The 27719-nt window shown below is 53.8% G+C and overlaps 1 protein-coding gene across 1 annotated transcript; it reads right to left on the minus strand.

The window, feature by feature from the left end:
- Positions 1 to 611: 611 nt before the first annotated feature.
- Positions 612 to 27397, minus strand: CEP164 (centrosomal protein 164). The gene is made up of 30 exons (XM_030464684.1): positions 27319 to 27397; positions 26306 to 26399; positions 25970 to 26081; positions 25619 to 25826; positions 24317 to 24457; positions 23580 to 23702; positions 23424 to 23501; positions 18676 to 18759; positions 17731 to 17793; positions 15654 to 15739; positions 11848 to 12066; positions 11305 to 11436; positions 10845 to 11061; positions 10177 to 10254; positions 9789 to 9920; positions 9392 to 9514; positions 9050 to 9193; positions 8403 to 8486; positions 8089 to 8157; positions 7594 to 7772; positions 6970 to 7096; positions 6481 to 6548; positions 6104 to 6311; positions 5554 to 5661; positions 4787 to 4901; positions 4253 to 4600; positions 3836 to 3902; positions 3381 to 3503; positions 2733 to 2835; positions 612 to 913 (listed from the first exon to the last, which is right to left on the minus strand). Exons 2-29 carry the CDS (start codon positions 26385 to 26387, stop codon positions 2736 to 2738), a joined length of 3618 nt encoding a protein of 1205 aa, XP_030320544.1. The 5' UTR covers positions 26388 to 26399; positions 27319 to 27397; the 3' UTR covers positions 612 to 913; positions 2733 to 2735.
- Positions 27398 to 27719: the final 322 nt, after the last annotated feature.

The following is a 27719-nucleotide window of genomic DNA, read 5'->3' on the forward strand; positions in this document are numbered from 1 at the left end:
TGAACACCCCATCATGGCTTTTGTAGGTTTGTCCTTTAGCTTTCTCCATGCCCCTGCATTTGCTACCCTGGACAGGTATTTAATAGAATAATGGCAATAAAGCCACGGTGAGCTGAAGTGGTCTTGGAAATCACCAGAAATTACCTTGACAAGGCAAAACATGAAACAGCCCAGAGACAAGTGAGGGGAAGATGTGAAAGGTAAGTACAAGCTGGATCTCTAGGGCTACAACAGAACATCTCAACAAGAAAAAAAAAACAGTGGAGTTACAAACATCACCATTGTACAAAACAGGCTCGTGTTGATTTAATTTGTGTACAAAACCAGATACAGCTGCTCCAGCAGCTTTTAATAGGAAAAAGGAACATGTTTCAAACCAAGTTATTGCTAGGAAAACAGGCATTTCTCCACACCACTAGCACACATGTCTTTGGATTAACACAGCCTGGACTCAGCTGACAGCCCATCAGTGGGATGGTACCCACTGGCACTGGATGGTACCCACCCACCAGAAGGACCCCCCCTGCACTTTGTTAGCAAGCAGGTAGGAGAACAAGGACCTGGCCAAGCTGTCCTAGGACAAAAGCTGGCCAAGTAATTAAAAACAGTCTATGAAAATCAGCCAAAAAAATACATACAAGACATTCTTAATGAGTTTTTAAATTACATTCATCAAAAAATATAGTTATATTTCCATGTAAACATTCCCCAGTGCTGTGCCAGCATGCAACCCCCGAGCAGCAGAGTGGGAGGAGGCTCAGCTCTGCTCAGCTCTGCTCTGCTGCACCCCATCAGCCCCAGCCAGGAACACCAACAGCAGGAGAACCAGCAGCTCCACCAGCACCATCCCTCTCCAGAGAGAGCGGCTTTGAAGCTGCCTTCTCACAGATGGGAGCCCTTGCAACACAGACTTCTGCATCAGACAAAGTGGCAAATGGTTCAGCATTTTTAAAAGCATAAAATATTTAAAGTCAGCTTGGAGGAAACACTGACAAAGACAACCAAATCCCACACTTCCCACTCAGCAGCACCAAAGCCCAACTCGTCCCTGCTGGGTGAAGCGGCACCATCTGCCCCCTCCCAGCTCCATGCTGACATGTTCTGGATGAGCCTCTCCCCAGGAGCTCCCCTGCAGCCCCCCAGGGAGAAAAATCATCAGCTGAGCTCAGAGCTGTGTGTACCAACACTTCAGCCACTTTTCCAGCCCATTCCATGGTCCCAGAGAGCTGCTGTCCCCCCCAGGGGTGGAGCTGAGGGCTCGGGTCTGTCCCCCAAGCCCCACAGTCTGCATGGAGACCCCAGCTGTGAGCTGGGCTCTGCTCCCTGTCCCCAGGTCACAGGGGAGGCAGGTGGGGCTTTGACTCACACTTGGCTGCATTCCTCAGCATCACCACCCCGGGCTCTCCCCACCCCTGCTCCCTGCTGCCATTGGAGCATCTCTAACATGAAGAGCTGTCACCAGCACAGCTGCACAGCACGTCACAGCTTTTCCAAAATACCTGTCCCAAAAAGCCACCCTGATTCAGATCCTGTGTCTTCCACCCCAAAACAGAGAAATGTTCCCCAGCAGTCAGAACCTGCTGTTCCCCCACTCTGGACAGGAGAACTGTATGTCACCATCTGCACCAGCTGTACACCACCAGCTATCTGCTGGGCACTTCTGCACCTCCAGCTCCCTGCCAAGGGATCTATAAGCAGATCTGCAGCAGGCACTCATCCAGAATCTTTGAGCAGAACTTGTTCAGCTCCAGAAAAGGCCCTTAGGGAGCAGGTGGCTCCAATTTCTTCAAGGAAAGTGGGTCTACATAGGAGAGTTCAACTGTGTGAATCACACCATTAGTAACATGAAAAATTAAGCATGAGATAAAGGTCCATGAGGTATTTTCTAAAAGTAATGTTGAACAAACACAATGTAAAAAATCAAAACACTTTTAAAAGTGATATTGAAGACTGTGACCTCGAATGAGCTGTTCAGAACAGGCCTGGCTGAGTCACTTTTGTCTCATCACTCATTTTTGTGTTACAAATGGTGCAGCTGAACCTCTCGTAGCCACACAGTTCCTTGCAGCAACGGGAGCCCCATGGGCAGAGCTGCTGCTCCCCAAGGGGCACAATTCTGCTCAAAGCTGCTGAACCAATGTCACCTACCAGTCCCTGTCCTGCAGAGTCAGGGGTGTACAAGTGCCCAGCAGAGAGCTGGCAGTGTTCAGTTGGCCAACAGCAAGCTGGCAAAGAATTGCCCCAGACCTTTCCCAGGTCTGTTCCCCAGCTCCCACGTCTGGTCACCCTCCCCTGCTTGTGCTCAACTTGTGGATGACATGTCCAGCCTGCACTCGAGCACTTGCTGGTGGGCATCAGCAGAGGCTCATTCCCTGGCACATTTCCTCTAGCAAAGCCTCAGCTGGATCCATGTCTTCCTCCTTGACCAGTTACTCAAAGCCCTCCGTGATTCACAGCCCTGGCTCACCATTGCTAGAATACTAATGAGAGAACTGTTGATTTATTGCAGCCCTGATATTTCACCACTGGCTTAAACAGTCTATAAAGCATATTTGGACACATTACAGGATTAGAAGAATCCACCTGGGAAGTTCACTTCCCCCTTCCTCTGCTCTCTTGTAAAGAGAGTTCCTTTCAAGGGCGCAGCAAAGATGGGGCAGATTGCTGAAACCCAGCACGATGCCAGGGGGACCACGAGCCCCAGACACCACCTCTCCAGAGCCCAGTCCCACCTTTTAGTAATGATAGACTTTAATTTGTCTATTTTCATCCAATCCTAGCTGAAGCAGGCTGGAGCTGCGGGCTGGGGGCTTCTCTGGACCTGGGAAGAGAGGTCTGGCAGATGGGTGAAGGAAAATCCTGTTTTCCAGGGGGATGTGCAGGCAGAAGCAGGATGGAAGGCAGAGCAGGTAGTGGGGAGGAGCCTGCTGGGCACACAGCCTGTACTGAGCCTGCTGCATCCAACTCAAAGGGAATTAAAGGGCAAATAAAGCCCAATGGGGCTGCAGCTGTGGCACCAAAGGCCCCTTGCAAGACTCAGCCCTCTCCATTCTGCACTCTTTGGGTAATTTTTTTAAACTTCTCACATGACTGGCTGCAGCTGCCAGAGCAGCAGCATTAGGATCATCACGGAACAAATGGGAAAGGAAAGAGCCTTTCTCGGTCAAGTTTTCAGCTCAAAGAGGAGCAAGCAGCTGACTCCTGCTCTAACTGCTGAACACCCTTTCCCTTTGTGGAACTGGACATGAGAAGAGAGGCTGAGGCTTCCAAATTGCTGTTCAGCACTCTAGTGCTCCTGACTCACTCACCTCCTGCTGCCTCCTCCTCCCTGCTGCAGGCTGCTGGAGTGCCATTAAAGACCAGACTCAGGCAAAGGATACACTTGTGAATCCCTCTTGAAGTCTTCTAGCCATTTCTTGTTGGTCTCAATCATTCCTTGAATATTCATCTTGTCTGAGTCACGGCTGTGGAACGGGGTGTGCTGGAACAGCCTCACTTGTTCACTATTGCATGAGAGACAGAGCAAGTGGGAAAGAGAGGTCCAGGCAGAACCAGTCCCAGAGAAGGCAAAGAAAGTGCTGGGCTGCCTCAGAAAGAGCCAGGGCTAACAAAGAAGCAACCTCCCCTTGGCTCCCAGTCCTTGGGCCCTGCTCCTGGCATGAGGAGCTTCACAAGGCAATAAGTAACTAGCAGAGCCTCACTTGTCTGCTTAATAATGCCCAACTTCTGGCTTTGTTACTTCCTTGCTGTATGAGATGTGACCTACAAACTATCCCAGAGAAAAAAGAGCAATAAAACCACAATGAAACAACAGCTCAAGGGAAAAGACCCTTACCTTGCAGGTACGTATCCCAGTTTGCTGTCCAGAGGCTTGGAGCTTCCACTGAACGATGGGAGCCCACCTGCAAAACAGTCATTAAATTAACTAAATGCAGCCCCCCCAAATCCACCACCTTTATTCCTGGGTGCATTTCCTGTCCTCTACTACAATTTGCTGCTCCTATGAGTAGGAACCAGCCACAGGGGTGGTGTGGCCACAGGGGCCAAGCAAGGGCTGGCTCCTCCTCTGCTCCCTTCTCTCTGAAGGGAGATGAGTGGATCAGCCATGTGCTGAACCTCCTGGAAGGAGGAAACCTTTTGCTCATTTTTTCTCTCATTAGCACCCTCCCCATCAGCAGCTCCAGCCTCTCCACCACCAGCAGGGTGTGAAACCCCAAGCTACAGGCAGATGGGTGACACCCGGGAGACTTACTGGGGAAATACTTGCGCCATTTCTCAGCCAGGATGCTGTCCACAGACTGTCCTGCTGCCAGAGGGTGGCTGGAGCTCAGCCCACTGCTCCTGGCCCACGGCTCCAACAGGGACACCCCAGTGGGAGCAGGTGGGGTGCTGCCTGCCCCCAGCCCTGCCAGGGAGGCATAGGTGGAGAGAGGGACACCACTGCAGGGCATCGAGGTGAAGAGTGGAGATTGGTGACTGCTGAGAGAGTCCAGGATGCCAAGGACCCCGTTCAGCTCACTGGTGATCCGCTGCAGAGAGCCTTTCAAGGACTGGACCTTGTCTGGCTGTGGGACAGGCTGTAGATCAGCTCTCAAATCGACTGGAGGAAGAGACAGGGGAAAAAGGGATCACTGGGAAGGCCAGGGAGGTGCTGCCTGCCCCCTGTGTAAGCTCCAGCCTCCAGTGCTGACTGCCCAAGGGAGGACAAGCAGAGGGACACCAGAGAGGCAAAGCCAGACCTAAAGCATCCTCCAGGGGCACAGCCTGAGGGCAGATGGGCACTCACATTTAGGCAGATGGAGATTTAGACTGGAGGTGCTGTTTGTGTCCTCGGAGCTGCTGAGATCAAAAGTCACCACCTTCCTGAAGGCAGCACTCTTCAGGGAATCTTCATCTGAAAGCTGGGCAGAAGAAGGCCACAGCCATGTCAATGTGCCCTTCTGGGCACAACCCAGAGTGTTTTGTGTTTTAAATAAGCCTCAGAGCTCTTGCACGGGTTGGGTTCTCTGAGAGCCAAGGACAAGTGCTTGGCCGAATGTCTCGTGCCTGGGCATCTGCTGCTGCCCTGCCCAAGGCCACAGGGTCACAGGCAGAGCTGGGCAGATTCCAAGGCTTGCTGTGGTTGGGAAGTAGCCTCCATCTGAGCTCCCAGGAGGTGACCTGCACTTGTTTTCTCTAGGCTCAAACCATGTGGGTTTTTCCAGCTGCTTTCTGTGCCCACTCTGCAGCCACATGCTTAACTGAGAGCCCAGATGTCACCAGCAGAGGGAAGACACAGCATTTGCCATCTTGACCAAGATGCACAGTTAATAAAACAGCTAACAAGACACCTAACCATCCTGATGTGAGGCTTTAGCTCGTCTCCTGAGACACTGCAGCACACTGGGGTTAATGCCCACTCCTTTCTGACCCAAACAAGCTCGCCAAGCCTGTGCTCCCAGAAGGCTTTCTCCATCCTAGTCCATTCCACCAGCAGCTCTGCCAGGGGAGCTGCCATGGAGCCCAGCCCAGGACCTGTGGGCAGGGTGGGAGTGTGGCCACCCTGGTGGTTACCTCCTCCAGTAGTGAGGACTCCAGCTGGCTGAGCTTCTCTTCTTTCTTCTTCAGCAGCACATGTCCTTTCCGCATAGCTGACTTCATCTTGTCCAACTGCTTGGCTTCCTGCAGTGGGTCAGGGCAGAGCCAAGGAGGGGAATTAAACAGGAATGACAGGAAAAAATCCACCTTAGAGGTCAGGGTGCCTTTCGTTATCTCACTGCCACTCTGCAGGGGAAACCACTCTGCTGGAGCAGGGCTGCTCCCAAACCTTGGACAGCATGGGAGGTGCAGAGGGCAGAGCACATGCCCCACAGTGAGTTCACCCCAAAGCCAAGGAGGTTTCACTGCATCTGCACTGTGCTCCTCAACAGCTCTTGGCCTTTCTGGAGTCCCCTAGGGCCAACCTGAGAGGGGAAGGCCTCAAACCTTCATCTTATGATGAGGAAGACACAAACAGGGCCCAATGCTCTGTATCTCTTATTACAAACATGCAAGACTGAGCAGCCCAAGACCCCACCCCAGGGCTGCAGACCCCTCTGTGCAGGGCCAGCACCCAGGGGCTCACCTCTTCCAGGTTCTTGCGCACACCCTCCAGGAGCTGGGAGCTGTCAGGGTCCTGCACCACCTCCTCTGCTTTCTTCATGTCCTGGTGCCACTGCTGCTCTGCAGATTTCAGCACCGCCTTCCTCTTCCTCAGGGAGCGGGTCTGGCGTGCCAGGAACTCCTTGGCATTCCTCAGGGAGATCCCTTCAGCAGAGATGAAGCTCCTGACCCTACACCAAAGAGACAGGGAATGGTCCTGGCTCCAGCCTGCCAGCTCCAGGCACCACCCTCCCCAGAAACGGATCAGCACCACGAGGTGTGTAAACCCAAGCCCTGATGTTTCCTTTTGGAACCAAAGCAAAAGGATTCCCCCAGGGTGGATGGCACACAGGTACTCACTGATCAGCCTGCAGCTTGCTGTCCTCCTGGACTGGAGCAGGCAGGGAACTGGGCTCTTGGGATGAGTGCTGAGGAGTTGAAATGTGGGAAAAAAAGAAAAAAGAACTATATATGGGCAACGGAGCCCCAGGACCCCCAGAATCCCATGAGGGGCAAAAAATTCAGAATGATGTCACCATGGTGGTGCCCAGATCCCAGACCAGAGGCAGGGATTTCTGTCTTGGGATTTATGTGACTTTTTTTAAAAGTAACAAAGACATTTCCATCCCTGACTCAAGCCCAGCTTCTGACTCTGAGGGCACTCAAGTACCCAACACCTTCCCCCTGCATAGACAGGAATCAACAAATGCTACAGAACATATTGGTGTCCCCTGGCAAAGAAAAAGCCATCATTGCATCTCAGATGAGTTCAGACAGAAGGGACCAAAGCTGGGACTTGCAATGGAGTTGAATCACAAGGCAGACACCTTTCCAGTCTGCTTTACTCACGGCTTCAGGAGTTTCATTCAGGTCTTCAATGTGGAGCTCAGTTTTCCTTCTCGGAGATTCCACACTTTCTTCTGCCTCCAATTCTTTCAAAGCCTCCTGCCTGCTCCTGACAGCTGCCTCCTGCTCACTGCCCCAGGAAAAGCCAACAGAAGCAGCACTTGATTAGAGCAGGATCCTCTGCAGTGGTGTCCACACTGACCTCCAGTGTCCAGGAGGGAAAGGGCCACAGATGGACCTGACACCACCAGCCCCAGGTGAGAGGCCAAACACAACTCCTGGCTGGGCAGGGAACCATTGTCTCACGACCCTACCCAGCTCAGCTGCCTCAGGAAAAGCTTTTCTTTGCATTTCCATGCCCACCACAAAGCCCCTTATTAACCTTAAGGCAAAGAAAAAATAACCTGACAGGCAGAGGCAAAGGGACAAATTTCCACAGTGAGTTACTAATGGAGCTGGAAACAGAGGTGAGACCTCCATGCCCTCATCATGCATCAAACCCACCATCAGGATTCTGATGGAGTATGTCCCAACACACAGGAAGCTCCGAGGTATGGGAGAGATCCATGTTTCTGTTAGAGCACAGGGTAAATGTCTGGCACCAGAGGGAATTTCTCATGCACACACCTGATGCGTTTCTGCAGCCTCTGGCTTCGGGTCTGCAATAATTCCACCTGGGCCTCCAGCTCAGCCTTCTGGTCCTGGAGCTCTTCAAGAGACCTCCGCAGCTGTCGGATGGACTCCAGGAGGCTGGCATGCTCCTTCCTGTTCTCCTCCAGGCGGACCTGAGAAGCTAACGCAGCTTCCTAGAAGAAAGAAATGACAATAAATTCCCTCTCATCAGATTCCCCAACACCCAAATGAAAGCACACAACATGCAGGAGACTTGCTGCCTGCACAGCTCACAGCACACACACACCCCCCTGAAGAACAGGACTGTCTCTTTTTGGGAAACATCTGGGAGCTAAGCAAACTCCCAGCAGGATGGCACTCCAGGCTGAGCCAGGGAGGGATTTTCAGACTCACAATTCAGGAGCAACAGTTTGCTCTTTGAAACCCATGGTTCAGAGTGCTGCCTCCTCCCCAGGAGCAGCACAGCGTTCCCCAGTAACGCACACGTACGTCTCTTTCCAGCTCAGTCCGTCTGTCCTCCTCCAGCAGCTGCTGCCTCTTCTGCCTCAGAGACTCCTCCTGTGAGCAGGAGCAGTCAGGTGAGCATGGGAGTGAGGAGATGCTGGCACCCAGCAACAAGCTCAGGTCCAAGTCCCAGGAGTCAGGATTGTTGTCAGTTTTGCTTTATTCCTGTCCCCCCTCCCAGTCAAGGTGCCCTCTGCTGAGCCCTCTTCTGACTCATGACATGAGTTTTACCCTTAACTTGGAGGGGGGCAGAATCTCTGGGCTGGGAACTCCCCACAAGCCCAGCTGGGTGGACTCACCTGCCTGAGGAGCTGTGCTGCCCTGGCCTGGACGTTCTTTGAGCGGATTTCAAGCTCGTTTTCTGAATCCCGCAGTTTTCTTTCCTGCACAGAGCAGAAAGGAACAGTTGTACACCCCTTCCACACCTCTGGAACATGCACATTCCTCATACTTGGCAACCAGAAGTGTCCACCTTGCTCTGCAGTTGGTTTTAGTTAGCTCACAATGAGATCAAGGCAACTCAGTCAAATGTGAGAAATGAAAAATTGATGATGAGAGAAAGGCAACTCAACCAAAGGGATTACAGACAGCTCGTTTCAGGCTGCAGTCCCAAACATCACTTTTAAAAACTGTGTCTTTGTGTGGTTTTTTTAATTGCATTTAACATTACTTTCCAAAAATATTTCACGTGTGGTTGAGCAGCCTTTATCTTACCACAAGTCAGCTGTGGCTGGCACTTGTCACAGCCCTGCACAGAGATGCTGGGTGAAGGAGAAGGGCTCAAGTTCCTCCCTCGCCAGCAGAGCTCTGCCACCAAGAGGAGCCACGGAGACAGGGACAGCCACTGGTGTCACCCTGTGCTGGGGCTGGTGGCAGGCACACCCAGGTGTCCTGGTGCCCCAAGGAGGTTGGTCACAGTCACCTGCTGGCAAAGCCTTCTCCTCACCTTCTCCCTGTGCCGGTGCTGCAGGGCACTGAGCCGCTGGTCCAGCTCTGCCTGCAGAGCCTGCAGCTCCTGCTCGTGCCGCTGACGGAGCTTCCCCAGCTCCCTGCACAGCCCCTCCAGCAGCTCTGACCTCTGCTGCCTCTCCTGCAAAGTGCAAAGAGAAGTGGCTGAGTGCACACAGAGCATTTCCACAGCTCATCCTCACCAACCCACACAAAATCCCCCTTCTGAGGCAGCAGCACCCCCAGGAGAAAGGAGATTTCCAGCTCTGGGAGTGGCTGAGAGGGGCAGGACTGGTAAGCAGGGCTTGCTGTCACCTCCTTTGCCCTCACCAAACCATACCTCCTCCTCGTACTGATCCCGAATCCGTGCTAGGACCTCCTGGTGCTCCTCTTTCATCCTCTCCATTTTACTTTCATGGTCTTTTTCCACCTCCCGGCGTTTGTCCCTCATCAGCTCGCTGAGCTGCAGGGGTGACACAGGAAGAAGTTTCTGCAAACTGCAGCACCACTGTGGTTCCCTTCAAGGGAACAACTCCTCTCATGAGCAGGGGGACTCGAGTTCAGAGGCTTTTCAAGGGGGCTCAGGGTAGCACAAGGCAAGCACTGTGGTGAGGGGGATGCTGCGGGGGTGTCCTTTCCCCCAAAGCACCACTATCACCCCTGAGCAGGGTTGGCCTCTCCAACCTTCCCAAGGAGAAAGGGCAGAGAACCTCCAGCAACCCACGATGAACACTTGCCTCATGCTCATACTCTGTGACCTGGTAGACCTTTTGCTGCACTTTCTGCTCTGCTCTCTGCAAGTCGTCACGCAGCCGAGCTTCCTCACTCCTCTGTGCCTCTGCTATCTGGGTTTGCAGGCTGGAAATGACCTGCCATGAAAGCCACCCACAGAGACTTGTCACCCTTCTGACAAGATCCATTTAGTGCCTTCCTACAGGGAGCAAGCAGCACGGCACAGACCAGCGTGTGCGGTCTCACCACCCCCTACTTGGAGCACCTCCAAATGCTGAGCCAGACCAGAAACATATTTAGGAAGTGGAAAAAAAAATTAGCCACCCTCCTTGGCCACCTTTGGTGACAGCGTGGGGAAAAGAACATTTACATTCCAAGGACACCATCCTTTACCTTGTGATGCTTCTCTTCTGCTGCGGATTTCAGCTCCTGGAGTTCAGTTGCAAACTGCTTCTCCAGCTCTTTTACTGCCTACAGGAACAGGAGCAGGACAGACTGCTGGAAAACCTCTGTGTGTGGGGACACACTGCACAAGACACATTAGCAATTGGCACCTGTGCCTAAGCACCAATAAAACACCCTGGAAACACCTTCCAAAGCCATGCACACACGAGGTGCCTTCACTCTCTATCCACTGCCCTCCCAGCAGATCCCAACAGCTCAGTCCTGCTGTGCTGGAGGGACTCTCAGATGTCTCCACTCAGGAACCCCCAAGGCTCTCTGGAGGACTCGAGCAGCAGCCAGGGAAGCTTTCTGGGCTGATGAACTGGTTTGTTCTAGCTTGGCAGAGACACACAGTGACCCTTCCCCTTTCTTCAGATGCTATGTGGCCTTTTTGGTCATTGTCATTCATCACCATTGTAATAAGATTGGGGGAAGCACCCTTGCCCACCTCAATCACACCTCCAACAGCTTGCCTATCAGCTCTCTTTCTTGTTTCAAGGCAGTCACTATTAAAGCACACACAGGCAATATTTTATCTCAACACTTCAGCACCCTAACACAGGCCAGGTCAGTGGGAACAGCACGGGTCTGACCCTCACTGCTGATAAACATCTCACCTCTTCCTTTTCCCTGTCTAATCTCTCCTTGAGCTCACTCAGGAATCGTTCCTTCTCTTGTTCCAGCTCAGTCAACTCCTTCTGCTGAGATTCCTTCATTTCCAGCTTCATTTTCTCCAAAGCAAGCTGCTGCTGCTTCTCCAGGCTCTCCTGCTCCATCACCCGCTGGGATTCCCACTCCTCCCTCAGTTTTTGCAGCGTGGCCTCTTGCTCTGCCCTGGTGAGTTTGCAACAAGAACACAAACAGAAGCAAGTCAGGAATTGGTGCTTTACCACAGGGCTTCATTCCAGAACCAGAGGACAGGACATCTGTGTCCAGCATCACAGGCAGGGCCACCACAGCAGCTTCCAGACAGAGGGCTGGTGCCTCCACATGGAGTGGCTGCTGGTGGCATGCAAGATTCTTCCCTGTCAAACCAGCTGAGATTATGGCCCCAGAGATGGCAGCAAAACTTTTCACCTTATCTTCTCCATCTCTGCCTGGGTCTCTGAGGTGATCTTGGCTAGCAGCTCTGAGAGTCTCTCACTTTCCTCCTTTCTGACACGCAACTCCTCCTCCTCAGAGACTTTCGCCAGATCTTCCTTTAGACTCCTGAGGAATGAGCAGCGAGAAAAAAACAAAAGAAGAAAGGTTCAGGAGGCTTTAATATCTTCAAATGCCAGGGCTACAGACTGCTCATTCTCCTCCACCCCTTCAGGAGATGCCCCAAACTTCTGTGGCACGTTGCTAAAACACAAGGTCAGCATGGGTGGCATTTGGGCGTGTGCCAGTAAATGAAATCATCTCCTGCTAAGTGACAGCAAGCTCCCAGCCAAGGTACCTGGCTGCATTAATACATCTTTAAGCTTTGTACTTTGAGAGAAAACTCCCTGCAAGGAGAGGACACAGCTTCCAGTGCTGCTCTGGATGGCAACTTGACCCTCACGCACTGGCTGGGTTTCACACAGACCTCCATGTCCTGTTCCAAAAAACCAGGGGGGAGATGGAGTGAAAACCAAGTACCTGAGGGATTTTTCTTTTTGCTGATAAAGCTTCTCAGCTTCCTCCTCCTCCTGCTGCCTCATCTCCTCCTGGAATTGCTGAATTTTCTCCTCTTTTTTGTGCAATAAACGCATCTTCTCTCTCTCAAGCTCGGCCTCCACCTCCGCAGCTATGTTCTCCAGGGATTCCTCACTGGGATGGTTCAAGGACTGCTGGTGCTCCACTTCCTTCCCAGCTTGCCTGCCACAAAGAGAAATGTCCTTTGGCAAAAGGGTGACAGAGAGCTGAGCAACATGAAAGGGAGAGCAACATCCCCCAAACAGCATCAACACCAAACCCAAAAACTCATTGAGCTCATTGAGTAGATGGCAAGGGACAATCTTGTGCCACCAGCTGTGACCCATCAACTGGCCACCAGGTACCTGTACCATGGGTCAGCTCCATGAACAGAGCCTGGGGAGCAGCACAGCTCTCTGCAAGGAGCTGTGTGGATCCAGGGGAGCTCAGGTGGAGCAGTCACACCATCTGTAGCACGGGAAATTAACCACGAGATAAAGGTGACTCAGTCAAGCGCATTGTGAACAGCTCGTTGGAGGTGGCAGACCTGGAAATCACTTTAAAACTGTGTTTTTAATGTCTAATTGCATTTGTTTACTCTTACCTGTAGAAAAAGTTTCTGGAAGCTTTATAATCACACTTAGCATTACTGTCAAAAATTGTGTTTTGAAGTTTTATAATTGCATCTGTTTAACATTACTTTTAGCAAGTCTCTGGTGTCTGACTGAGTTGCCATTATATTATTGTGGATTTTTCATTTCTCATGTTTAAGCAGCCTTTACCTCATTGCTAATTGCTCATGTTACAAATGGTGTGACTCACACACAGTCTCCCTACAGAAACTGGGGCCGCTGTGACCCGAAGGCTTCTTCAAAGGTGCTGAACATGGTTCTGCTCAGAGTACAACATCCACTGACCCACAAACAGCTGTCCTGGAGGTGCAGAAGTGTCCGGCAGACACTGGACACTCTTTAGAGCTGTCCTGGACCCTTTCCAGAAACTCCACTGTGGACAAAAGGAAAGGACCTGAACCCTGGTCCTAAATGAGTCCTTCTTCTGGCCAACTGCAGCTCACCTTGCCAGGGAGACACAGTCTGGCTTTACCAAGTAGCCTGTGGCTACCAGCACCTGGCTGGGGCTGCAGCCCAGGGCTGGGCAGCACACTTCAGGCACATCAGGGATTTTCCTGCCACTGAAAGTGTGCTGGGAGTTTGCCAGCTCTAGGCAAGGTAAAGCCCCGAGTGCTCCAAAAATTCAAAGCCAATCTGTTTCTAATTAAGTTTTTTGGGTTTTTTTTTCAGACAAAGGGCAGCAAAATTATAAGGTCTGAGCAGGGCTGAAGGGGAAGGAGGAAAAAATGAAGATTAGTCTAGGAAAAAAATTTTCCTTCTTTGCTAGTGACAGCTGGAGCAGCAAGGTCTCAGCATGATCCCAGACTGCTAGCAAAGGCAGAGGGACTTCTCTTTTGCCAGGAATCAGGGAAATAACAGCCCCAGGAATACAGCCTTGAGTCAGAGGGAAAAAGTCACTCATGCAGCCATCATCAGAAAGAATCAGAGAGAGGAAAGAGCAGCCAGCTGGGTTCAGGACTGACCCCCACGCCTGCAGAAGGTGCCTGTGTCAGGCAGCAACCCCCAACAGCAAAAGGGAGACACTGTGATGGACTCCACAGCTCAGACTGCTTCTCCTGAGAGACACACTGCCTATTTTTCCCCAGTTGCATCTGATGATCTGTCATTTGACATGGGAGCAAGGTCAGCACAGAGCCCGTGAGGAGGTGTTCCTGGGAGGAGCAGGAGCCCCGGCAGCCCGGTCAGTGCTGTGGGTGAGGAGGAGCAGGAGCAGGAGAAGGAGGAGAAGGAGGAGGCTTTTCTGAGTCCAAAGCAAGGAGTTTTTTGTTGGCCTCACAGTTCCCCAGAGGCTGGGCTGCAGTTCACACCCTGCCCAGCACAGACTGTTAACTTGGCAGTGCCAGCCCGGCAGCTGCTGGGCTCTGCACCAAGACATCAGAGCTGTGCAGTGCCCACCAAACCCCAGCTCCTGCCGTGCTGACTTCACACCCTGACTTCAAACACCACCAAGGGGAACAAAAGGACACGAGCTGACACGCTCACAACACCGAAGCCCTTACACCTTCTGCTGGGCAGCGAGCTCCTCCTGATTGCTTGGGCTGTCCAGAGATCCCTGCTCCGGGGCTGCAGCCTCCTCCTGAGCAGGAGTTTCTAAAGCACCACAGCTCTCCTCTGGGGTTTCACAAATGCTTTCATCCCCCTCCCTTTGCAGCACAGAAAAAAAAAGAAGAAAAAAAAAGGGGGAAGTAACAAAAGAGGAGATTAGCACGGGTTGGATTCCAAGGGCTGCTGCAGGTAGGCAAGAGGGAGGATGTGCAGATGGGCACCAAGCCATGCCTGCCAACCAGACCCCTTTGTCCAACGTGGGGCTGCCAAAGGCAAAGCTCCAAACCATCCCCACCTCCTCAGGCCCTGCCAGGCAGCTAAGGAGTGACTGGGTGTCAGTCTCCACAGGCTGAATCACTGCCCTGGATTTGTCCCCCTCTCCTTCCAGGCCCCTGGGGAATTTCCCCACGCTCAGCCAGCTCTCTTAGCAATACTCACACTGCTGTCCAAATTATGGGTGGAACTATTGGCAGGCATGTCTACATCTACAGTCCTACTTCATCCTGAAGCACAGAGAAGAGAGACAAGGCAAGCACGAGCCAGCTTTACAAGCAGAAAGAGGATGTGCAGCGGGCAGGTACCAAGTGATAAGGAGACACTTCCTGCAGGCAGCACAGGCTCTCGGGGACCTCCACGTGAACAGCTCCTCTAAGAACAAGGCTGCAAATCCCAAGTGCACGCAGCCAGTCATTAAGATGGACTGCAGCTTCTCCTCTTCACAAGTTTCCCTGGCACAGGCAACAGCTTCTTGGTTCCCAATGCCCCAGAGTGCAGGTAACGCTGCGCGGGGGCTCAGAGTTTTGACACAACTCATCCATAAATGCCACACACTGCAGCTCACAGAGGAGGAGCTCAGGAGAGCAGGGACTGCAGCTCAGCCCAGGACTGCAGCTGTGTTAAACAAGGCTGGAGGCAGCTCCCCTGGACAGCATCCCTGCTGCTCCCAGGACAAGCCTGCAGCAAGGTGTCCACCTACCCAGGTGTGAGCCAGCTGAATGCTGGCCACCAGAGATTTGCCCCAGGCCACCCCGATGGTGGGAGGTGGAACAGGAGGTGGAAGAGGACTGATGAGATGGCTGCTGGGCTCTGCCCGGCCAGGAGCTGGTAGCCCAGCAGGACCAGAGCTGGCCAAGGCTGGGAGCTGCCTCAGGACCAGGAAGGTCTCTCAACAGCCAGTGGCCATTCTGCCATGGTTGAAAGCCACAGGGCACAACACACAATGTTAAGAGGTTGAGGCCACCTTGGCAAGAGCGTGACCTTTGCAGCCTTGAAGTCAGACAGCTGTCAGGGAAACAGGAGCCAGCTCCACATCTGGGCAGTCACGAGGCAACTGAAGAGAGGCAGCTTTGCTGCCCACCCAGCCAGAAGCTGAAACAAAGCTGAAATCTGCTGAGACAGCACTAGGGAGGGAGCAGGAGCAGTGAGAGGTTCAGTGGGAAAGGCCCTGGGAGGAGCTGCAGCATCTCGGGGAGCTTTGGAGGGGACATCTGCAGAGGTTATAGTGACCAGAGCAGAGCAGGGGCAGGCAAGACAGGGAAGTCATCTGGAGCTAGAGCTGCCCACATCTCCTTGGTTGCTCTCATTGTACCATACCTCTCAGCAGCTTTTGTTCTTTTGCTTTGCTCTTCCTCTACACTGGCTTTGCTTTGGTCTTTTTCCTCTTCTCCCAGCTCCTGGGCCTGCAGGTAAAAGCAAACAGCGTGGAGGTCGCTGGCTCCTTCCCTATTGGGACCTCTGGGGACCTGGCTGTGGTTCTGCTGAAGGGTTCTGACCCAGCCCATCAGTGTGAAGCCCAGGACCAAGCAGTACAAAACCGACCTGCACCTTCTCCCACCTACCAGGCAGTCCTGGCCCGGCCGTGGGACACACACTGCACCCTGCCCCTGGGAGGGAAGGTCTTCCCTCTCTGAGCCATCAGCCCTTCATGGGAAAGCAGCACGGGTTTGCCCTCCCTGCAGAGGTTTCTGCTCCCCAGAAGGACAAACCATTCACAAATTTTCAGGGACCAGAACAACAGCAGGTGAGCTCAGCCCTTGCTGTGTGGGAGCGTGCTGTGGAGCAGGGCCAAAATAACACGGAATTAAACCAGCAGTAATTTATGCAAATGTTCAGCAGAGCAAACAGCAGAAGGATTCCCTGCAAGTGCTGTCACCTTCCATCTCATCAGCCTGGCCAGAGCTCTCCCAGGCAGCTCCCCCTCCCCACCTCCTTCCTGCCCCGCTGTAAATAATGACTTCAATTCCCGAGAACCCAGCAGCTCAGCAAATGTTTCCTGGCTCAGAACGGGCTCGGACACTGCTGCCTGGGAGAGGAAAGCAGGCAGACAAATGGAGATCTTCCTGGGAATAGTCAGAGGACCACTGCTGAGCCCACTGACACATGCCCAACTCCTTCCCCAGAGAGCAGTGGGTCCCCAGCAGCCCCTTCATTTCCCACTCTGCTCCAGTGCCAGGCTGTGTCCCACAGAGGAGACCTCACCAGCTGGTGACACGGGACAGGAGGATGGAAGATAAGAGGCTGTCCCCACCCCCTTGCAGAGTGAGGCTCCCAAGGGACCTCAAGAGGGAGCAGGGTCCCCAGCAGAGCTCACTGAGGTTGCACATGTGCTGCCAGCCCCGTGCCCGCTGCAGCAGCCGTGCCAGCAGAGCAGGATGCCAGCACTTCAAATGTCTGTGAAGTGAAGGGTGAGAGGAGCAGCCTCCCTGCTGCCAGGTCTAGCAGGAGCAGCTACACGGCCTCCACGAGCTACCACAGCTCCTGCCAGCACACAAGCCACAAACCTCCAACTCTGTGTTCCTCTACCTCACAGAGACACTCGAAAAAAACCAACAGAATATTGGAAGGAAGGGAAGCTCAGCACATGGAAGTAAACTCCTCCCTACAAGCCTGAGTCCTCTCTGTCTGGCGACACAAAGGAGCAGCTGCAGTTCTGCAGGGACACTGCTCCCACCCCATCCTCTCCTGCAGACAGTGCTGTGATCAGCTCCAAGTGGCTGCTGCAGCGCTGTGCCCATGGGCTCTGTTTTCCCTGCACACCCCACGATGCTCACTGCCAGGCAGAGGCCAAGTGCCTTCTCCAGGCACAGCCCAACTCCTCCCTGCTGGCCAGGTGAACCCTTGTCACCCACCAGCTCCTCCAGGGCAGCTCACCAACTCTCTTACAATGAGAGCAAGGCTGAGCACAGCCCAGCTGCACACTCCAGCGCATCCCAGCACGAGCAGGGAGCTGGGGGGCAACTCAGTGACAGACTGAGAGGAGCAGGGAGAGCCCTCAAGCTGCACAGAACCTCCTTCAGTTTGAGCTGCCCAATTGTAGCAATGTCCCAGGCTAACCACAGCCACAAGCACACACTCCTTCCCACCCCAGGAAGGAGCCTGTTTTCCCCCTGCCTGAAAGCAGGCAAGACAACCAAATGCCTAAAAATAAACCTTCCCTATCCCAAAATCTGTCAGGGGGAGTTAACCTCCTTCTCTTCCCGTTTATGCCATGGTGTTCTGTGGTGCTAATCCTTCCCATCTGCCTCCGAGGAAGGAGAGGACAAATGCACTCGCAAAAGAAAAAGGTAAAACAGACTCTTGCTTCTCACCCTTCCCCAGGAAAACCATTTCTCTGCACAGGTGATCAGTGCTTCACCCTGCCCAGGCACAGCTCAACCCCTGGAGCACTCACCTTGCCCGTGGGGCTGTCCAAAGCAGGAGAGAGAAGCCCCACGTCCAGCTGCAGCCCCAGCTCCTGCAGAAGCAAAGCAGAAAAGCACTTCAGGGGCTTGTCCAGAGGGACTGTGCAGCACAGAGCCTCCCTGCATTGATGGGCACGAGGAACCTCTCCCTGGGAGGCCAGGGGACTGCAAAGCCACCCAGTGGGGCAGTGAGCTCTGTCACACAAGGTCCCTCCATGCAAGCAGCAGAATTTCCCCCAGCCTCTCCCTCCCTCCCTCCCTCATTTCTGGTACTGCTGCAGATTTTCCCAGATTTTTCCTACAAGCCAGCTCCCCCAGGTGCCCACAAGTTATTTGCTCCCTGAGATGATCCTGCCTCCTGGCAGGGCCTCTGGGGTCCTTGCCTGGCTGCACAGGGGGGAGGCCACGGATGCCCCACAAAGGGCATTGTTGGAGGCAGCATGCAGCCTGCTCCTAACACCAACAAATAATGATATTCTCAGCTGCTCGATGGCCTTGCTGCCTCTGCTCCCACTGGCAGATGGCAAGAGCAGCTTCCTGTGGAGATGGAGATGCTGACGGGCATCTCCCCACACCTCGGGGCTGCCCTCCTGCCCCCTTCTCCCCCAGGGACCCTCTGGATCCAGGTCTCCCAGCCATGCCAACTCTTCTTGGAAAAATCTGCCGAGGCCCTTAAAGCATAATTTTTACATTGCTTATTGTTTTCCTTTCTGCAATTACCCAAGTGCAGTCCCAGCTGGAAGTGACCTACTTTTCCAGGGATATTACCTTACCCACAGACAGAACCGGCTTGGCCCAGGATGATGCTGTGGGACCCAGCCCACTGTAGGGGCAGCTTGGCCATGGAGTGGGGGACACAGGGCTGCAAGAGGTGAGCACAGCAGCAATCCCCAGAGGAACCACAGCCAAGGGAGAGGGAGGTTCTGGTGACTCACCAGAGGCTGGTCCAGCTCAGGCTCTGAGAGCTTCGAGGCTTGCAAGTCCTTCCCATAATCACTGATCTCAGATGCCTTGGAAAGCTGCAAGGAGACTTGAGTTACAGCCTGCACACCTCTTACCCCTGCACCTTCACCTTTCCAACAGGGTGAGAGCTGATCCATCAGCTCTGGAAGGTCCTGGAGAAGAGGGGAGGTGCCTGAGGACTGGAGGAAAGCCAGCATCACTCATCTTCAGAAAGGGCAAGAAAGAAGATGCAGCCAACTACAGAAAGGTGGTGGAGCCCCCATCTCTGGAGACATCTCAAGCCTGCCTAGACACCATCCTGTGCAACCTGCTCTGGGTGACCCTGCTCTGGCAGGGGGCTCTTGGACTAGATGATCTCCAGAGGTCCCTTCCAACTCCCCCCCCCAGCTGTGATTCTGTGATACCAGGAAGACAAATCTGTCCTCTCTACAGCACAGAGAAGAAATGTGACTGAACACCATGAGAAACACCAAGGGTGTGACCCACAGCACAAACACAAAACTTGAGGACAGGGGGAAGGAAGGCAGGGGTAAGAGATGGGACGGGGCAGGGCAGAGAAGTGCTCTTCAAACATCCTGATAAAGGGCACTTGCTCACTGCCCTCTGCTCCATTTGCAAGGACCTCTGCAGCTCTGGGAACTTGGCTTAGAATAAAAAAGTGCTCCAAGAGTTTTCCTGAATCAGGGCCTTACAAAGCCAGGGGAACAGCCAGGTCTAGGATAACTGTCTGTCACCAGCTGCCCACCACAACCAACTCTCCACCTGACTAAAAGTACCATTAAACAAATCCAATTAAAACCCATCAAAACAGTTTTTCAAAGTGATGCTCAGGACTGACCTGAAACAATCTGTTCATAATACATTTGACTGAGTTGCCTTTGTCTCATGATTAATTCTTTGTTTTTGATGTTTGAGTCCCCTTTATCTCATCCTGAGATAAGACAGCAGACCCTCCCCAGGGGAGCAGCCCCCACACCCAACCCAGCCCATGCCAGCAAGTCTCTTACTTCGCCAGCATCCAGCCTGCTCTCTGCTTTCCCATCAGCTGCTGCTTCTTCCCTGCTTTCCTTCACTGACTTGTCCCCACCAGACACAGTGTGGGCAGCAGCAGACAGGCTCTCCTGCTCCTCTGCCTTGGCACCTTCAGCAGCTGGAGACACAGCTCCAGACTGCCCAGGACCACTGGGCACATCTGTCCCTGCTGCGCTCCTCTCCCCCAGGGACTGGGGCAGATCTTCAGCTGCAGAGATGTCACCTTCCACCTCAGCATCTTTCTCGCCCAGGAGTTCCTTCCCAGCAAGTTTCCCATCTGAATCCTCCTTGTCCTGGCCAGACAGGCTACTGTCAGCATCTCCGGGAAAGACTTCAACTGGAGTCGGAGGGCACGCGGCGTCAGAATCCAAGGAAGACTCCTGCCCCTCTTCAGGGTGTCTTGATTTTAAAGACTCCTTCTAGGCAGCAAGTCAAACACAATTACAGCTACAACATTCTCTGCCTCCTCGCTGGGAGGATGCACAAGTCCAAAATAGCACGGGTTCTACACCAAGCAGCAGAATGGCAAAACTTTGGGTGACTTCAAGACCACTTTGATTTCTTTCCGTACAGTTCCTTTCAAAGGAAAGGAACCTCATTAAGATAAAACAAGTTCCTTTCTTGGGCTCAGATTTTTTTTCTTAAGCTGTTGCTTTTTTATTCACAGGGTCTCAGAGGACAAGAGCTCCCAGTGGCTGCTGCAGGAGCTGCCACCCCCTGGGAGCACCCTGAGTGCTCTGCAGTAGACCCATTTATGCTGCCACATAGAACCCGTTCAGCGAGAGGTGGAAATCTGCCAAGAGGCTCTTACTGGACACTCAGCTTCTACCTGAAACAGCAGCTGGAGAGGAGCAGCAGGATGCCCTCATCCCACCTTCCAGCAGGACAAGCCACCAGAGCTCAGCCCCAGAGGAGACTGAGACGAGGCAGAACCCCCCGTCCTCGAGAGAAACCAACCCCAATTCCAGCTGAGTCACCCAAAGGTTCATCTGCCTGCCCCAGCACTGGGGAGGCCCACAGACAGACCTCACCCTGGAAAGCACCGTGGCCAGGAGGAAGCAGGCAAAGGTTCCCTCCTCATCAGTATGCAAACAAACCTGCCAGCACGCCCCACTTTCTCACTGTTTTATTAATGCTGCGGTGTCTTGTCAAACATGAGCTGCATCCTGCGTACAGCCTGTACCATACACAGGCAGCATATTTTAAGGATGTATTTTTATCAGAGTGCAACTGGAACGCTGTCAGCTCCAAACCCAGAGCTGCAGCAAATGGAGAGCGTCTCTCAGCACATCCTTTGTCTGAGAGACCTTCCCAGGGCCCAGAGAGCCATCCTTCAGAGCAGAGAGCAGGACAGGGAGACCAAACCACTGGGTACTGCCCCTGACCCTGCAGTTCAGAGCCTCCTCTCCTATTTCAAGGCCAGATGCAGCCACTACACCTTAGTGACCATAAATGCAGCTCTATGGAAGAGGGAATGATGACAGAGACACACAGGTAGAGGAGGAGGAGGGATCTTCTCCTCCTGCAAAGCCAGACTATGGATTTCCTATGGATTTCAGAGCCAGGACAAGCCAGGCAGGTTGTAATTGGCTTTAGCTGATCTTTTCACAAGCTGTAGCACATTTTACCTGCAGTGAGCAGTGAAATTCCTGCCTATGAAATTGTTACTTCCAGGGATCAGTGTAAGCCTGGAGAAAAGCACATGGACACCAAGGGGCGTCCTCCTCATCCCAGGGCACCTGATGACTGCAGCACCTCTTCAGACTAAGGTTGAACATGAAATATTACAACAAAATAATCCCATTCTTTCTATCTTTAAAGGGGAAAAAAAAGAGGCTAAAGTCACTCTAACCACAGTGGCAGTGGATTAAGGGTTGGCCCTGATGACCTCAGAGGTCCCTTCCAACCTGGATGATTCTGTGATTCTGTGACCCTGCATACAGAACACCTCTGAAGGTGAGGTGCTGCCCCAGCTCTCTGAGGCCAGGCTGCCAGGGCCAGGTGTGCCAGAGCTCATCTGGGGAGCATCTGCTCTTGCTTTCCCAGCTCACGCTTTATTCATGCATGTAACACTTGAACCAGCAAAACAAACAGAACAAGCAACTAGCAGATCCACACCACGACACCAGAAGCTGCCTAACAGCATGCAAAGCTTCCGTGACATCATGCAAGCAGGCCTGTGATGTCAGAGCCACTCATCACCTCCTCTGCCAGGCTGCCAGCTTCCTCTGCAGGGCTCCTCTGGTGCTGGAGATCAGCTTCAGCCACACCAGCTACCCGGCTGCCACCGCTGTGCTCCTCTGCTTTGCTCTTCTCCTGGTAGGTGGAGTGGCACCACTAGCAAAAGTTCTCACCCCCTGTTGCTGTCACAGGGGAGTGACCTGACTGGCTCAGAACAGGGGTGTGAGGTTTTTCTCCCCCTTTCCAGGAGCACAAGACCTGCCACACGTCCACCTCCCACCCGCTGTACTGCAGCACCTGGCCTGGGCTCACTGGCAGTGCCTTTCCCCACCTCCCTTACCCCCTGCTCCAGAGAACCCATGGAAGGAGATGCATTTTTTTCATCTTTCTCCTCAGTGCAGCCTCTGCTTTCCCCCAACAGCCTTGCACCTCAGCAAATCACCCCAACCACACACTCATGTCCTTTGGCTACAGATTCTCAGCCCTGATCCACAGGGGTTTGCACCTCCTCACCCCACTGGTGCTCAGAGCTGCTGCTCCTTACTCCAACCCTTCCCCTCTCCCCTTTGTAAGGGCTCTGGAGGAGAGCTGAGCTCACAGCAACGCTTTGCTGCTGCCATCTCATGGAATCACAAGTAAATTCTGCTTTTTCCAGAGGGGTGCCAATGTCTGATCAAGACCAAGATTTCACCCGTCCAGGCAAACCCATCCGGGCTGTGGGGCAGCATTTTCCATTTCACAACAGCATCCCAGGGCCCTGCTGTGGCACTGAAATGCCAGGGCAGCTCTTTGTTCCCAGACACATTAAAATCTCGGTGACAAATTGGGCCCTGACAGGCTGCTTGTTGTTTGCAGATCAGGGACTCAGGACTTTCTTTTTCACAGCCACTTTAGCATAAGCCTCCTTTGCACTTTCTGCCCAGCACTGTGAATGGGTTCCCCAGAAAAGTGCTTTACAGCTTAATTTTTATATGCTGTGAAAAGGATCAGGGAAATACTGCAAAACACTTTAAAAGAAATTAATTTTGCCTTTCAGGCAGCGGAACAGAATTTTCAAAGCAGTGAGGAAGGATTACTGTCAGCTCAAACAGTCGGGCTGAGCCACCAGAGCTGCTTGCCACGCACTTCCCATTGTGCCCTTTGTCATCCTGAGCCTGAGCTCTGCTCACAAAGCAGGGGCAGAAAGCAGAATGTCTGCTCCAGGCCACACGTGCCCCAGGGCTGATGTTCTCTTCCTGAGCCCTGCAATGTCTCAGCTGTGCCAGGAAACTGGCTGGAGGTTGCCACAGAAGAGCAGCCACCTGTGGTCCACATGGAAGGTCCTCAGATCCTTATGGAACTGAGTGAGAGGGAAAGGATGGACTCTCCAGAGAGCATCCTGGAGCAAATGCAGCTGAGGAGGAGCCTTCTTTCCCCAGGTACTAAAAAAGCCAAAAGGCTCATTTCTGAGCCATGGAGCTCATTCCTTAGGCACCTCTCCTGCCCATCTCATCACCCACGTTCTTACCTCAGAGTCAAAGCTGCCTCCCAGGGCACTGAGATCCATGTGCAGGTTTTTGAACAGTCTTGCTGCCCTGTGCAGACCCTGAAGGGATGAAATAAGGAGGTGGTCAGCACTGAGCCCTGCCCTCTGCAGCCCCACAGACCCCACGGGCACAGATACCTCCTTCTCACTCTCCTCCTTCCTGCCCTCATCCAGAGCTGCTGTGCTCACAGGACTTTCCTCTTCACAGACCAAACCCAGCAACTTCTTGGGCTGGCTGCTGGGCTGGCAGCTCTCTGTGGGCTGTGAAGGAAAGGGCAGTAAGAGGCCAGGCAGAGGGAGAAGGGAGCCACAAAGCAGAGAGGATGCTGCCCCCCAGGGCCACGGCTGCACCACACACCCTGTGTGAAACTGACACCTCCGGGATGGGGATGTTTTGTACTCCTGGCCTCTTGTTTGCCTTTAAAAGATTAATTTGTTACCCTTTGGTGCCATTTCACACATTTGTTTTTTTGACCCAAAGAAACAAGCAATCCACCTGCTGGTGAATCCCAGCCACCCAGAACCTTGCTCTTCCCATTTTGTTATTCTCAGGAAAGAGCTGAGGGGAAATACTATTATTTATGAGATGATGTTCTCTGAACTGTCCCTCATCCTTCACTTGCATACAAATCAAAGCTCTGCTCAACACACTTCTTCCCCCTCAATAGCAATCAAATTCTTTATTTCTTAATTCTCCTAAAGAGAGCAGAAGAGCAGAGCACCACAAGCTTCCCCCTGAGCTCCTTAGAAATACCAAAAGGAAGCAAAAGGAGTGAAAGAGAGGAGGGAAGGGGGTTTTTAAGAGGCAGAGGCACATCCCAGCTGCCAGGCAGGGTGCCCTTTGCTGGACACCTCCCCGAGGGGCTGAGCCTTACCTGTGTCCCTGCCCTGAGGCTGCCACCCCCTGCCCAGGGCAGGGGCCCACGCAGGACACTGGATGGAGATGCCACCAAGCCACGCAGAGGAGCCAAGGTCCCCAGGGCCACGGGGATGGGTGCCAGCAGCGAGCTGGGGGGCTGGGGGGAGGCAGAAGGGAACAGCTGAGAGGAGAACTGAGCCAGGAGACCCCCACCCAGCCCCGGCAGCACAGCCCAAACACCCCCCTGAACCCCAGCACCCCTCTGCAGGGATGCCTGGGGGTGTGGGGGGAGATGAAGCCCCCGTGTCGGGATAACGACAGCAATCGCGATGCTGACAGCGCCGGAGGGGCAGTGCCCGCTGGCGGCTCATTAGGGTAATTAATCAGCGCCTATAAGAGCGAGGGGGAGGAGGGAGGAGGCTTTGGGAGAGCTCTGTCCCTCCCTGCTGCAGCAGCAGCAGCCGCCAGGCTGGTGACTCTCCAGGCTCTCTCCTTTTCTCCCCCATCTCCCCCCTTTTTTTCCTTTGTCACCTTTATGTTTTTATATATATAACAGGGGGTGGTTTTGTCTAAAGATTGCTGCAAAATAACTTTTTACAGGCATGTCGTTGTGTTATTTGTGAGAAACAGCCCTGGAGTGAGACTTCACCTCCACCTCCTCCAGGGGGATCTGAGGGCAGGGCATTTCCCCACACCCAACTTCTTCATCACTCTCCCTGGGACCATCTGAGACAGAGCTTGGCTCCAGCTGCCCCCAGGCTCTGCTCTGAAGAGTTCAGAAAGCCAGAGGGAATCCTACCTGAACCCCCTGAAAACCTTGAGCCCAGTGATTTGATGGAGCTGCAGCTGGGTGCCCACAACAGCAAAATGACTCATTAACCTTACACCCCTCACCTTTCCTCTTTTTTTTTCTTTCTTTTTTTTTTCCCCACAACAGATTTGGACCCTTCTTGCTAATTTGCAGGGGGCCACACACCTGCAAAATATTCTCCTCTAGCTACTCCTGCCTGCTGTTCACCCCCTCTGCCTTCATCCCTGACCTGGCTGGAGACTCCCCTGCCAGGGGGACAGGACAGCAGAGGACACTCCACCAAAGGACCCTTGAAGGGACCCTCCCTGGCTGCAGTCACTGAGGTAACAAATGCCAGAAATTAAATAAAACATTAAATAAAAACGTGCCTTTACCTCTCTAAAATAGAGATAAATGCTTATTTAACACACAGCTTGGTAAACAAGCAGGTGTGTGAACTGCTGACCACTTGAAACAACATCTGCAGGTATCAAATGAGCAGCAGCACTGCAAGCAGAGCCTACTCACAGTGAGTTGCTGCAGCAGCTGCTGCTGCTGCTTCTTCTCTTTTTTCTCTTTCTTCTTCTTCTTCTCTTTCTTTTTCAGGCTGCCACGTGCCAGCAGCTTCTCTCGTTCCTGGACAACCAGCTGCTTGTAGTGCTCATCACAGGGATGGTCCCAGGTGGACTGCCCATTGGCAAAGTTGAAGTAGTAGATGTCACCAGTGATATCCTGGCTGCGTGGCAAAAAGAAGATGAGGACTGAGGATGGGGCTTCCCTGGACACAAGCAGCACCTCTCTCATGGTACTGTCCCCACAGGAAGCTGGGGTCCTGCTCTGGCACCAGGGGCTGGGGTCTCCCAGGGCTGCAGCTCTCACCAGGCCCTCCAGTTGGGTGGCAGTGGAGCCACGATGCCTTCCCTGGCCAACCAGATCAGCTCCGGCTCCTTCTCGGGGTCAATCCCAATCTCCCGTGCAAAATCCTGGATTTCTAGGACAACAGAAGAGGAATCTGTGCAGATAGTCTCCAGCAGGCACTACAACACAGCCTCCAAAATGCCAGTTACCTTTGCAACCAAAAACCTCATTTTTCAGCTCTGCCTTCTATAAAATCCCAGTTATCCCACCCAGGATTCCTTTGTCATTAAGATCCCAAGGTGTGACCTGGAACCTGGGGCTGCAGCCCCCTCTCCTGCAGGGAAAGCCCCCTGTTACCTTGCTCACTGGGGATATAGGTCTCATCATCGTTGTCTTCCAGAACCAGCTGGTCCCCGATGCGGGTCAGAACCCTGGCCATGGCTGCCTGGACCTACAGCATGGAGGGAACAAAGCAAGGTGACAGGGGTGACAATCAGACCCCTCAGGCTTTTGACCTTTGACAGGAGAGATGAACCATTCCTTCAGGGACCTTTTAACCAGGTGAAAATGAAGCCAAAATGAAAAGGAAAAAAAAAAAAAAATGCAAAGAGAAATCTGGTTTCTGAGAGAAGAGAGCACTGCCCAGAGGACATTCTGGAAGCTCCAACAGGCAGGATTGCTTTGCTGCCCAGCTGGGACTGAAGGCACCGATCCTGTCCCACCACTGCTGGACCCTCATTAATTAACTTTACAAGTTAATTTCTCTGCCCCAACCATCCCCAGCTGTGGTTCCGTGTGGCCACAACAGGCTCCACTCCTCCCTCACACAGGTGAGCTGCATGAACAAAGGACAAGCACAAGGTCAGACTTGCTTTTTACCCTCCAACCCTGCAAATCCTCAGCGCACGGGGCTCTCCTGGGGGCTGTGGTGCCTGCCCGGGTCCCGGCAGCACCGGGAAGGTGCCGAGCAGCGTTAACACGGTCGCGATGCCCGCCTGGATCAGTACCAGCACCTCCGGGGGCTGAGCCGTCCCTGTCCGTGTCACCTCCTGCTCACCCCACGTTTATCTCCCTTAAGCACCGCCCGGCTCAGCACCGGCTGCTAATCCCGGCACCAGCACTGCCGGGGCGCCGCAGACCCCAGCCCACGCCAGAGGAGCTGAGGGGACTGGCGAGGAGGAGAAACGGAGGCGAAAGGAGGAGGAAACGAACCGCTGCCCCCCGGGTCACGGCCGCGCAGGCACAACGGGAGCACCGACGGCTCGAGGCGCGAAGCGCGGGCACCGCACCGATTCCAACCGCTGCGGGAGCGGCTGGTGCCCCGTCCCAGACTCACCCCGCTGCCCCCCGGGCCCACTCCCCGGTCTCACCCCTCCCCGGTCCGGTCCGGCCCGCTCAGGGCCGCGCTGCCGCCTCCGCCGCCGCCTCCATGGACGCACGCGGGTTGCCCGGGGCCGCGCCGCCGCTTCCGGATTCCGGCTGCCCTGGCAACCGCAAGGCCCGCCCTCCCCTCGCCGCCATTGGGCAGCGCGACACAGCAGGGCCTCCGATTGGTCAATCCGCGTGACGCTCAGGTACCGCGGAGCCTGCTGGGAGCTGTAGTCCCGGAGGGTCTCGGGGTGCCGCCCGTTGCCATGGCGACGCATCGGCCTGACCCGGCCCGTTGCCCCCCACCTCTTCCCCCCCCCGGGCCGGCCCGAAGCCGGGGTTGGGGGCCGGGGAGGGGTGTCTGCGGCGGGCCGAACCGGACCACGCTGTAGCGCGGCCGCAA

This window comes from Calypte anna, chromosome 24 (genome assembly GCF_003957555.1).
Source record: "Calypte anna isolate BGI_N300 chromosome 24, bCalAnn1_v1.p, whole genome shotgun sequence".
NCBI classification, from domain to species: Eukaryota; Metazoa; Chordata; class Aves; order Apodiformes; family Trochilidae; genus Calypte; species Calypte anna.